General features: G+C 41.3%; 1 protein-coding gene across 1 annotated transcript in view; it reads right to left on the reverse strand.

Annotated features, from left to right (window-relative positions):
* The window catches only part of snap91a (synaptosome associated protein 91a), a 71,308-nt gene extending 60,623 nt beyond the window's left edge, over nt 1–10,685 (reverse strand). The window contains exon 1 of the mRNA XM_074682738.1: nt 9,845–10,685. Coding sequence (XP_074538839.1) covers nt 9,845–9,974 — 130 coding nt within the window. The 5' untranslated portion in view covers nt 9,975–10,685. The remainder of the gene's footprint in view (nt 1–9,844) is intronic.
* Between the last annotated feature and the right edge of the window lie 1,367 nt (nt 10,686–12,052).

Here is a 12,052-nt window from a genome sequence, read left to right on the forward strand (position 1 = left end):
TTCACACTGCAGGCAGTCTTGTTGGTGTGGCTGCTTTCACGGTACTGACACTTCCCATTGTGTCTGTTTTGTTATTCTGTATTCTTTAGTCTACCCAAGGATGACAATCTGTCCATCCTAATTAAACTAGTGTTCTATAAAACAATATGTCATTTTGCACAGAATGCAATTTAAAACTGTCCTGAAATACAGTACATATCAGTGTTCTTTGTTTTAAATCCTCAAGTAAACTTCAATGTATTATTTTGGATCTTCACCCATGAAGTGATCAAAGATTCTTGTAAAGCATGTTACTGGCAAACATAACCATGTACATTAGATTGTCATGTGCATAAAACAATTAATTCTATCACTTTTTCTGCTACCAAATGCAATAAAGAGGTTTGAAAAAATGATTTCAGCTGTATGTATCAGCCATCGACTGTCCTGATTTCTAGTTATCAGCATTCCCAAACGAAAAAACTAAATCAGTCCACCACAAATTCTGAACTTACTACAAATATTATTGTTATTTTGTTAAGTGAGACGAGATATGGGGGAGTCCACATCAGACAATAGTGAAGAGTGAAGAGACATTAATGCATTAGTTATCATAAAACAATAATGTGAGCCACAGTATTATATAATGTTATGTTATACTTGTTGTTAATAACCGTCGCTTTCTCTTTGGTTGAATATCTGAGTCCTCTTCTCTCCTCCATAACAAAACTTTTAATGTATAGAAACTTACCAATAGATGTTCTCTCTTCACCAAAAACACCCTCTCTTTTGAGGTTTTGAGTCTTTCTGAAAAGAGTTTTCCCTCTGCACACTGACATGTCACTCAGAATTCAGAGTTTTGACAGTGTTGATTTTATGGTGGTTTAACCCTCAGCACACTCACTCATTGTTGTATCTATCACACAGCTCTGAGCTCTGCTTATCAATATTGCATCAATACAGTGTATCAAATCTTATGTTAGCTAGCAGGCTGGTGGACTGTACCTAACCCTGCCTCAATAAGAGGAGGTTAATGTCTTAAGCTGGAACTGAAGTTTGTGTCACTTAAAACATTTTAGTAACCATAAAAGACTAAATTATTTACAAAGACCTCCAGATTCAGGTATCATCTGGGTAAATCCCCTCATAAGTCTTTTATCCTTATAAGGTGTTGAAGTAATTTAACAATATATATTAAAGTAGATAAATTGATCCATTACACACTTGCATAGCTAGTAATACAGTTATAATGTCATGCATGATACTTTACAGACTATCATACAGCTCCCACCCTTCATCCTCACCTCCTCACCCCCTGTATCAGGGCGGCAGTCAGCCTCTCAGATGTGGTAACACATTGATGGTGACTCATGTTGTGGTAACAGCACCTTAGCAGCCAAAGGCAACGCAGCAAGCTGTTTATGTTTCTCACGGCTTATCCTCCTGCCTTCTCCACCCTCGCTTCGCCAAACACACACACACACACACACACACACACACACACACACACACACACACACACACACACACACACACACACACACACACACACACACACACACACACATAGCCACAATGTCAGTGGGGTCGCATATCCTGCATTAGCTCTGAGCAGTGTCATTGCGTCACTGTTTTAAAAAACCTGTTAATTGGAGTGACGGGTGGAGCAGCAGCAGAGCTGATAATAACTGTTTCTTGAAACAGACTCGGCTCTGATGCTCAGTAAGGAACGAGGTCGGTAGAATGAGTATCTTTAAGTTTAAGTGATGCGTAGTTGAAGAATGCAGAGGGGAAATGATGTCATACATTTTAAAGTCATTACCATGAAGCCATAAAGCTGCAACAGCAAGAGCATTAAGAGGTTAGGGCAACATGAGCGGCAGCAGATAAAGATGGAGGCTATTAGAGGAATCAGGAGTGAGGGGGGGTCTGTCTCTGGAAACTGAGCCATCTTCATTTGGCAGACATTCAGACCCTGTTACACGAGTCCTCCGGTCAGCTCTCTCTGAGCTGCACACACCCTGCACACCCTCTGATGCACGCTTAAAACTCTAAGATCCAGACTAAGAAGGAGCTCACTGTGGTCCAGACCAAACTAGGAGGATTCTGTATTCAGGAGCCCTCTTATTTAAGAACAATGAGTGCTTGCTGCTCATTCAAGTGCTCGGTGTTAGCAGCAATAACAAAATGGGTCTTTGGACAAAAGTAATCAGTGGTCTGATTCAGGTAACAAATCAAGCAGCCCAGTGTTTCTCTGTTGTCAAACAGCAGCAGTGGACGAAGAAAGCCCCAGGCTTTAATTTAACAGTTTAACTGATGCATATGCCAGATGTCGTGTAATCCACCTCATCCAATCACTCTTAATAAACAGAACCTTTACAGTTTACTAAACAAGGCCCTGATGGATGTGTGCCTGTAGACAGGTTCAGAGGCAGAAATGTACGACATAATTTCCTCTCTTCTGTTACTAGAAGATGACGTCTTTGTTCAGAGATCCCTTTCAGTCAAAAATGTATATTTCCAACAGAGCTGTCTGACTCTCATCCCACTCATCACTCACTCTTCTGATTCAGTCACAGTGAACACGGCTGGCGTGTGCCGTTCCTCGCTCCAGTTTTGAACCCCTGAGCCGAGTGCCTGCCAGCATGCCAGATGGTCACACGACTGCACCAGGATCCTCAAAAACCAGATTCTCCAATTCCAAATACAAATGATTCTTCTGGAAAAAACAAATTTCAAATCATCTGTTAAAATATCCTGTTACGGATTAATGACCAGCACCATAACAACAGTATAAGTTTTGGTAAAATAACCATAAATTTATACATAAATGTGTCCTGCACCTCCTGGGGGTGGGTGTTGCAGTTAAAATACTTTGATTTCAAACAAAGATTTGTTCAATTCACGTCTTTTTACAAGATCTATGTTTGCATCTTTTCAAGATGTAAGTTGACAACAAATGCATAATCTTAATCGTAACCATTTGAAATGGTTTAGAGCTACAGTGAGGAGCACCAGAGGACAAAATGAAACATTTAACCTCTTCACTGAGCTTGTCTTGTACATATGTAAATCTCATTCTGTGGCTTTTAAGCGTTAAGCAGTCAAACAGTCAGCTTTATTGTTGGAGTATTGTTTTTCTTTGCCTCTGCAGGTGATGTAGAGGCAGTAATATTACTTTCAGACTGTTCCATAACTAGCTGGAAAATCCTCACAAGAGCTTTAAGAGCTGGGATCCCTCATCCAGGTCTACACTCCCTCTCGCCCACTACACTCTGCTCATAAAAGATGCCAGGCGCTCACAGCCTAGCGCAGCTCCAAATCACTAGCCAGACTCTTCTCCTCTGTTGTGCCTAAATGGTTGAATGAATTACCTAACTCTATACAATCCGCAGAGTCACTTTCTACTTTTAAGAGATGTCTGAAAACTCAACTGTTCAGGGAGCACATGTGCACTTAAGCTGACCCTTCTCCTCTTTGTCCTCAGGGGTAGAATGAGTCAGTAGGTCTAAGACTCAGCTCTTATGATTTTTCAGCACTACTACTACTACTGTTGAAGTTTAAAGTATACTGTTGCAGCAATTAATTGTGGTTTGTTGGCTTGTGATTACGCCCCCCCGCCAAAAAAATAAATAAATAAATAAATAAATAATATAAAATAAAATAAATAAAAAATAAATAAAATAAAAAAATAAATAATAATAATAATAATAATAATAACAAACCTACACTTAATGGCAGCACCTGCAGCCGAAAAACTTGTAGCACTGTTGTCGCACTGTTGTCGCACTGTTGTCGCACTGTTGTCGCACTGTTGTCGCACTAGCTAGGTTTTCCCTCTGTCTAAATCATTGCTTGTGTTGTAAGTCACTTTGGACAAAAGCATCTGCAAAATAAAACTGTAAACTATAAAATCTCTTCTCTCTTTGCCTATTAGTGCTGCCAGCCCTTCATTGGTTCACATATCAAGACCCCTGGCGGCGGGACTGCTTGTCTGCAGCTTTTACTCAAAAATTTGAATGCGTGTCTTCTGTGGGGATTGCTACATTTGGACTTTTAGTTATCGTTTTATAACACGTTTATTTTTTGTCTGTTAAGGCTCACTTAACTGTTCCAGTGCCAGAATATTCCTCCTGTGAGCCACCACGAGCCTCCAGTGCAACCGCCCTTTCTCTGCCACACTCTCACACCAGATCACTCACCAGCCTCCACCTCAAGCCTCACACTCTCTGCACGCTCCTTACCTCAGAGCTTTCTCTCACACATCTGATCCTGGATCCCTACCCTCCACCATCCTTCTCCTTCTAAAATAAATTCACTGTGTACAAGTTAAACAACTGGTTACAAAAACACATCTTTATGCCGATACATTATAAAGACCAAAAGGGGATCCACATGAAAACATTACCTTCTCAGGTATCAAGCCCTATGGAGGAATGTTTAATATCAACACTGATTATAACAAAGAAAAAAACAAGAATAAGAGGCTGTTGTTAGCATAACATTTAGCTAGGTGTAGTAATAACTGTATTTGCTCATAGTCATCATCCTAATGCCTCTGCAGCTTCATGTTTCATACAGCTGATGCACAGCTGCACCTCCTCCTCTGCACCACCCTGCTATTATCCAAAAAAAGGACTGGGGTACGCACTCCAGCTCTTTGTTTGACTAAATGCTTGTGTAATAGCTCTGAAACTGTGTGTGTGTGTGTGTGTGTGTGTGTGTGTGTGTGTGTGTGTGTGTGTGTGTGGGGGGGGGGGGGGGGTGTGTACATGCACTTTACACATAAATGCAGTGCGCTCAGCTGTGAGACTTCAAGTTGCTTCCTCAAGACACACTCAGACTGTGTGTGTGTCGACACGCAATCTGTGCTGCTGCCTGAGCTCTAATCCTGAAAGAGTTTAAAGGACTTCCGGTTTGTATCACAGTCATCTGTCAGGCTCTTAAAATAAAGAGCAAACGTCACCAAGTTTTTAGCTAACTTCTTTGGATGCAGGTCTAGATTTAATGTTACACCATTACTGAAAGTTTCTTTTTTATTTTTATTATTATTAGTTTTCTGCACAGCAATTCAGCAGTTTGTGGCCTGAAAGAAGCGCCAGCCAAACAGCCTCTGACTACTTTACAGTAACTTCATGTAGGGACTGGAGGCTGGGGTACAAACCAACAAACCTACAAAGAGTTTGCCCACAAATTAGCAAAAATAAATTTGAAATCACTCTATAAAACCAGCATCAGTGCTCCAACACCTCTCGGTATCATGTAGCCACAGATCCTGGATATACGGGGATAATGTGGTCCAGACTAGAGGCTCTCTGTTTTCTCATTTGTTCCCCTGTCCCCGCCCCAGAGCCTCATAATGGTCGCAGCATGAAGAGCTGACACCGCTTAATGTGGATGAAAATGAATCAGATGAGCAACAGACTACAACAGGTTCAAACATAAGAGGTTCATTCATTTATCTGCGTATAGCTTCAAGACTGGCCTGGGCTCCTAAAACCTGATCACAACTAACAACTATTTTATCCAATAGATGTCTGAACTCATCAGAGAAACTCAATAAGAGCAGAACAGGTAAAGAAAATAAAAAGATTAATTTCTATCATCTCGACCGATCCATTACGCTGACATTAAAGGACCCATATTCTGCTCCTTTTCTGACGTTTAATATGGATCATTGATGTCTTCATGAATGGGAAGAACATGTTTTGGTCCAAAAAGCCAATAAATTGAGCACAGCAGCATTGTTTCCAGGCTCTAATAGCCCCTCTGTTCAGAACGCTCTGATTTAGTGGGCGTGGCTGTCATATGTAAATGAGCCACCACTGATACAGCCCCGCTCTTCCACGTCACTGAGAGCGGCGCCACGAGCTCTGAGTGCACAATGTTTAGAAAACAGCAAAGCTCGTTTACCGTAACATCACACACTAAAACAACAGGCTAACTGCAGCTAAAGTTAGCATCCTGAAGCTAACACAGAGACAGGGGGGACACTGAGGAAAAGCTCTTACATCTGCTCCACAGCACACAGCATTTAAAATACTCACATTTCCAGGGTCCGAGGTTTGTTGGGGGATGGTTGGTAATGCGCCTGGACTTAGGACCAGTCTATTCGCTAGCCCTCTGTTGTACTGTCCAAAGTTGGAAAAGCAGTCGGTCGTGAAGTGACTAGCACACACATGCACAGTTTTACTGAGTGTAGCTGGAACATTTCCTGATAAATGAACTCTAGCCACTTAGTCTTGTCTTCTTCTGAGATGGGAAGCTTGAGCATGGAACTATGTGGCTGTTTACAGCCAAAAACAGAGCAGTGATGACTTCTGGAGCAGCAGCGGGGAGAGGAGTGGGCGGGGAGTTGGTTCGGGGGTATCTGCTGCAGTGGACCAAACAGGTCAGACTTGCTCCTGATTGGTCAAAGAAGAGAATCGCTGACATTGGCAAATCCCAAAATTCCAAACAGCTCGTTTTAGGTCAGGATTTTACGTTCACAAGCACTACTAAGTGCAGGTTTTGCCATTAAATATCACATTTTGTGGGCTGGGAGGAAAGCCAAAGACCCACAAATTTCACTGAATGACTTAACAAAGTGATTTTTGCACAATATGAGACCTTTAAAAATGTGAAAAAAACAAAGACTCTAAAATGAAACGCAAGTCCATTCACAAAAGGCTTCTGACTTTATGCTGATGATTTCACAGGGAGTCATCGGCCAAAGATTCAAACAGCACGCTCAACAAACACACTATCATAAACTTGTTTTAGTTTTAGTTTGTAAATCAATACAATGTACGTCACAGAAGTCAATAAAACCAATATGTGACATGAAATAATTGGTTAACTAAGCAAGAAGCCATGTAATAAGCTGAAAATGAGACTAAGACTAAGACCCCCTCCTACTTCTTGCCACGGTCCTTCTCACCTCTTAACACTTAAACAGTTTTATATTGAGCTCTGAAGCAGCAGATTTTCCTGATGTGAGAGGGGAATTAGTTTAACATTTAGTTAGCCAAACAGCACACCGGCTAAATGTCAACTATAAAGAAAATTGGTTATAATATCAGACAACATCCCTGGAGCAGCTCTCTGGTGTGACTTACACAATCACCTTTCACATATTTCAGCAAGTCTTTAACTTATGCAGCCGCTCAGTCAAAGTGCAGTACAGTGTGTAGATATTTAGTGATATTTAGAGTTGACATTCGAGACTGAAACACTCATTTGTTCCTCCCTCCAGTCTGTGAAGTGATGATGGCCTGTGAGGACAAAAAGCTCTTGTGGTGCATCATAAGTGTGATCCCTCAATCCTCATTTGCCAAGTTTTTAGCAACAAAAATATCTCTCAATACAGCTGCTCTTCTTTGTCTTCTCATTGGTGCAATTTAAACAGCTAACCACTTAAGACAAAAAGTGGTATCTAAGTTGTTTTTTTCCATTCGGTTACAGTGGAAACATGGTAGTGAAGAATGGCAGCCTGCATGGAAGAAGACCTGCTCCTGTTCACATATTAAGCGCTCATTCTCAGGTCATATTTATCCAGGAGAGTACACACACTGATTTAAAAACACTTGCAATTTTTCATTCTGTTTCTTCAAAGTCTGCTCTGTGAAATGTCACTAAAACAACACACTGCACCTCTCAGGTACCCAAAGCAAACAACTTCTCTCAGAATGAATGATTTTCATAGAAGAAATCCAACAATGGCCTTTTATTTTTAACTTAAAGTTTTTCAACTGATTACTAAATGTTTTAGAAGATTGTAAAAGTGGACAAAGGTTCCATGAATTTGCTTTATTTCTCAAAAAAAAGTAGCTCAATTAAAAACATCATGTTGATCCATGGTGGTTTACTGTCTGATGAAAAAAATATCAAGAAAAAGTCAACAAACTGACTTAATAAAGAAACTACTGTCTTTAAAATATATGCAAACTTTAGCCAACAGCTAAGGCTAACTTTTAGCTAACATATGCCAGCTTGAGCTATCAATTGATGAATCCACATTCCATTAATTCATTTATTTATTTGTTTGTTTGTTTTGGAATAATTCATCTCAAGAAAAATATTGTAGGACACAACTCAGAGCAGAGTTTGGCCAACAGAAACTCAACATGAATCCACATTGGGCAAATACTGGGCAACATTTGGCAACCGCAGTAATGGTAGGAACAGTAGCCAGCTGAACCAGCAACTGGAAGAAACTTGTGTTTTAGATCTACAAAGTTGTGCGGTGAAATTTTATACCTTATTGCAAACACTTTCTTATTTAATAGTTATCATTACTAATGAACAATGAGGAAGCATTTCAAAGCATATAACGTCCTCCCCCTCTCTCGCACCACAACAACAAAGTGCTGAGTCAAACTTTGGCAAGTGGGCGATCTTTCCACTTTGTTATGATTTACAGCAGTTAAATCTTTCAGTTTCATTTCTTGGTCTAAACACAAACAGACAGGCGGATTGATTTCTTCCACTTGGTGCGGCTTTGCCAACTGGAACCTGCTGCTATATTTCTTTAGATTATATACTGAAGTCACTGCCAGAGACTCCTCAGGTGCAATAATCTGTAATACCTATGAGTTCACAACACCTGTCATCATGTATCACAGGGGCACAGAGCCTGGAGCTGAGAGTTTCTCTACCGAAACCTTCCACTGCCAGGTTTCCTTTTCCACTTTGACCCTTTGACCTACTGATTACAGCAGCATTTTTTTTCAGACATGATCCAAATCCAGAGACCTCTTTGCCATCTATTACATGCTTGTCTTCACATCAAAGTGTTAGTGCTCATCTGTTGGGCTAAACTAACTTTTTTCATCTTGTTTTTTACTTTATACAGTGATGAATGAGAGGTAGAAGGAAGTTTTTATCTCTCTTGACATATTGTTTCTTTATTTCTCATTGTTGGGTCTTGTGTCTTTGTAAATTAGTTTACTCTCTATGACAAAATTGCATTACAAGGCCTTGCTTATGCTAATACTGGAAGAATGAAGTCTGGTGTCAAATTAAAAAGCCAGAACTTTCATTTTAATTGTGTTTTGTACTTAATCAAAGGTCCTTGGACTGGTTTATATCCAACAAGAAGTAAATAGTAGGAACTGTGATCAGGTTGGTTTACGAAGGAGAATATAAAAGCACAGAAGTGCATCTTGATACACAAAAACAGTGAAAACACAGATGTGGAGCAATTGACAGATACTGCAGGGCCCTTTCTTGGTTTCTACACCCTTCTGTACAGGATTTGTGATGGTCTGTTTAAGTATTTGAGATGGATTTGGCACCATATCTGTCCTCCCGTCTGTGTACCAAGCAATATGCTGACAAATTAACAAATTGCACCAATCAAAAATTCAGAGACTCTGTGCTGACAGTGCCAACCAGCTCTGTGCACTATCAAAGGGCACACAGCCTGTCTTCAGCAGCCACAATACCTCTTTTAACCTTTTTAATTATGTATCTACCAGCACTGAAGCATCATGGGACAGACAGATAGTCTCCAGTCACTGTGGTTTATTTGGTTTTGATGCTTATGGTCATACTCTGACTGTACAGTGCTGCTCCCCGTGTCTCTCAGTGAATTAACAGCCCTGCTGTAATTCAGTGATTGGTTTGACTTATTCAATTACAGTGTAAATTCATTAGTTAGAGGATGCTTCAAGCATGATGCATGTTTGAGCAGACGTGAGCAAATACTGTGGCTGAGGAGCCACTCCACTCCACGCGCATTGGAGGAATGGATGGGGGGTGGGAACCATCATGGCTGTGGCCTAGTTGTGCATGAGGAGCGTGATGGATGGAGGGTCGAAGGACATACTCAGTAGGATGTAGGAGAGAGATGGAAATAAGGTTAGATGGTATATATAGTACTTACATTCCATGTGCTTTTTCTTTGGAGGCGTCTGTTCATGTGTGGTGGCTTTACACACAGCTCGGGACACGTCGGATCCCGTCAGGCTGTACTGCGCCGCGGCGATGCGGTCTGTCAGCGTCTGACCCGACATCTTCTCTCCGTGGAGCTCACCTTCGACTAGGAAGCGTCCGATATGTGCCTAACCCCCCGACACCGAGATACAGGACCGGATTCAGTAATCCCAGCTGCAGTTGAGTGCACCACGGAAAAGCAGATAGAAGAACACTTTCTATACAATTGGATTTAGTTGCATAACAATACTGGGACTGGCCGATTCCCACTCAGTGTTGGATGAGCATGCGTTTCTGGAACAATCATAAACTGACTTTCCCACCAAAGGAGCAGTATCCTTTGAAAAATGAAGTCAATAATCTATTTCTATTTCTGAAAAATCCTCCCCGGCTTAAGTTCCGCTCCTGTTATTTCAGTTTCTTACTGTTTCAGGTTATTTGTCGGCCAGCCTCACTGACAAATCGGTCCCCCCCGGATGATGCTCGCTGCTGCCTCCCCCCTCTCTGTCTTCCTTCCTCCTGCCTCTCGGATAATCCTCAGCACCAGCAGCAGGGCGACGGTCGGTCCCTGTGTATCAGCGGGGCGTGCAGGGGAACATCATCCCCCACCATCCAGTGCAGCGGTTCTTCCTCCTCCTCCTCCTCCTCCCCAGCTGGACGCCTTCTCTCTGCGCTTCTCTCTCAGCTGTAAGCCCCGGCAATTTTAGCTCCAACCCGGGTCGGATGATGGTGGTGTCCTCGATGGATTTACATCCACCTGTTTATTTAATTATTAATACATTTATATTACACACACTGCCCCGCCCCCTCCTCTGAGTCAGCTGACGCATTACTACCAACCCAGCTGCTCCCTCTATCATCGCGAGAGGTGGGAGGACACGAGAGTTTAGAAGGAGCCTTTGGATGCTTGAGGCTGTAAAGGGTTAACAGAGCTGCTCTACAGCCAAGCTTGATTCATGGCATGCAGCTACCATACTATGAAGGTCATATGAAGCATGCTGCCTCAATTATTTCTATGGTCTTCCGGCACTGATGCAGATTTCCTGTAAAACTGAAGCCAGTCAGGGCGTGATGGAGGCCTTCAGTCCCTGTCCATGGTGCTGATCTGCTCTCCCGTGGGAACACTGTCTGTCATTAGCTGCTTATTCACAGTGAAAATGCATAGAAAATGAAGATAAAAGCAAAGTTGAAACACATGATGATCCTGCTTCACTTAAAAAGTCTCAATGTTTATGAATGAATCTTACATTAAAGGCAAAAATAGTTTAAGATGATTGAAATAAACTGGTAAATAATAATTCAGCTGCTGGATATAACTGAATATGGCTATTTTTTTTCATCAACATGTTTGTGAAAATTGATTAAACGATTTTATGAATATGAACTGATTCAATGGCTATTTAGGGAGCTGTAGTTCGGGGTGTTGGGGTAAATTAAGCACCCCAGTTACGGGAGTAAAAGCAATTTTCCTGGTTTTCTCTGTGGATGGTCCAGTTTTGATCTTCACTTGAGACTCCAGTCAACAACTATATTTGCAGATGGTGGATTTTGAAGTGATTTTGAGCCTATGCAGTGGTTACCACTACAGAGCCATGTTTGTTTTTTCAATACAAAGCTGCCCAAGGGCCACATTAACAGCCTCCAGTTCTGTGGGTGTTTTTTTTTTTTTTTTGGCCTTGGCCATGTCAGGTTCTCTGAATCTCTTGATTATAAGTTTACTATTCCAAAGTCACCCAATGAGACGTAAAATATACCACTAGGTGTTATTTTGGATTGCATAACTCTCTGAATGTTCTCATACCCCTGTACCACCTGGCATTAACTTCAAAGGGGAAGTTATATTTTTCCTAGAGCAAGCAAAAATATCAGTTTATACATTTGACTTGTTGTCTTTGACCATTTTCAACAAAATATTTGGGTGATATGAGAAGTATATAAATTATGACATGCTTTTGTCAATTTTCTACAGCATTCAAACTTTTTTTTTTAGGGGGGTGGGGTGGGTGGGGGATTGTACAGTGCATTTTTAAAAAGTGCGAAATAAAGTATTATTGTTTCAATTGTGCAAGGTGTTACTGGGTTAAGCAAACGGCACAACAAGTATTTTCACGTTCCTAATTCATAATGAGAGAAAAAGTGCCAACAGCCATACCCTAAA

Source organism: Halichoeres trimaculatus, unplaced genomic scaffold (genome assembly GCF_033239565.1).
Source record: "Halichoeres trimaculatus isolate MK-OKI-2021-1 unplaced genomic scaffold, fHalTri1.1 fHalTri1_scaffold_12, whole genome shotgun sequence".
Lineage (NCBI taxonomy): Eukaryota > Metazoa > Chordata > Actinopteri > Labriformes > Labridae > Halichoeres > Halichoeres trimaculatus.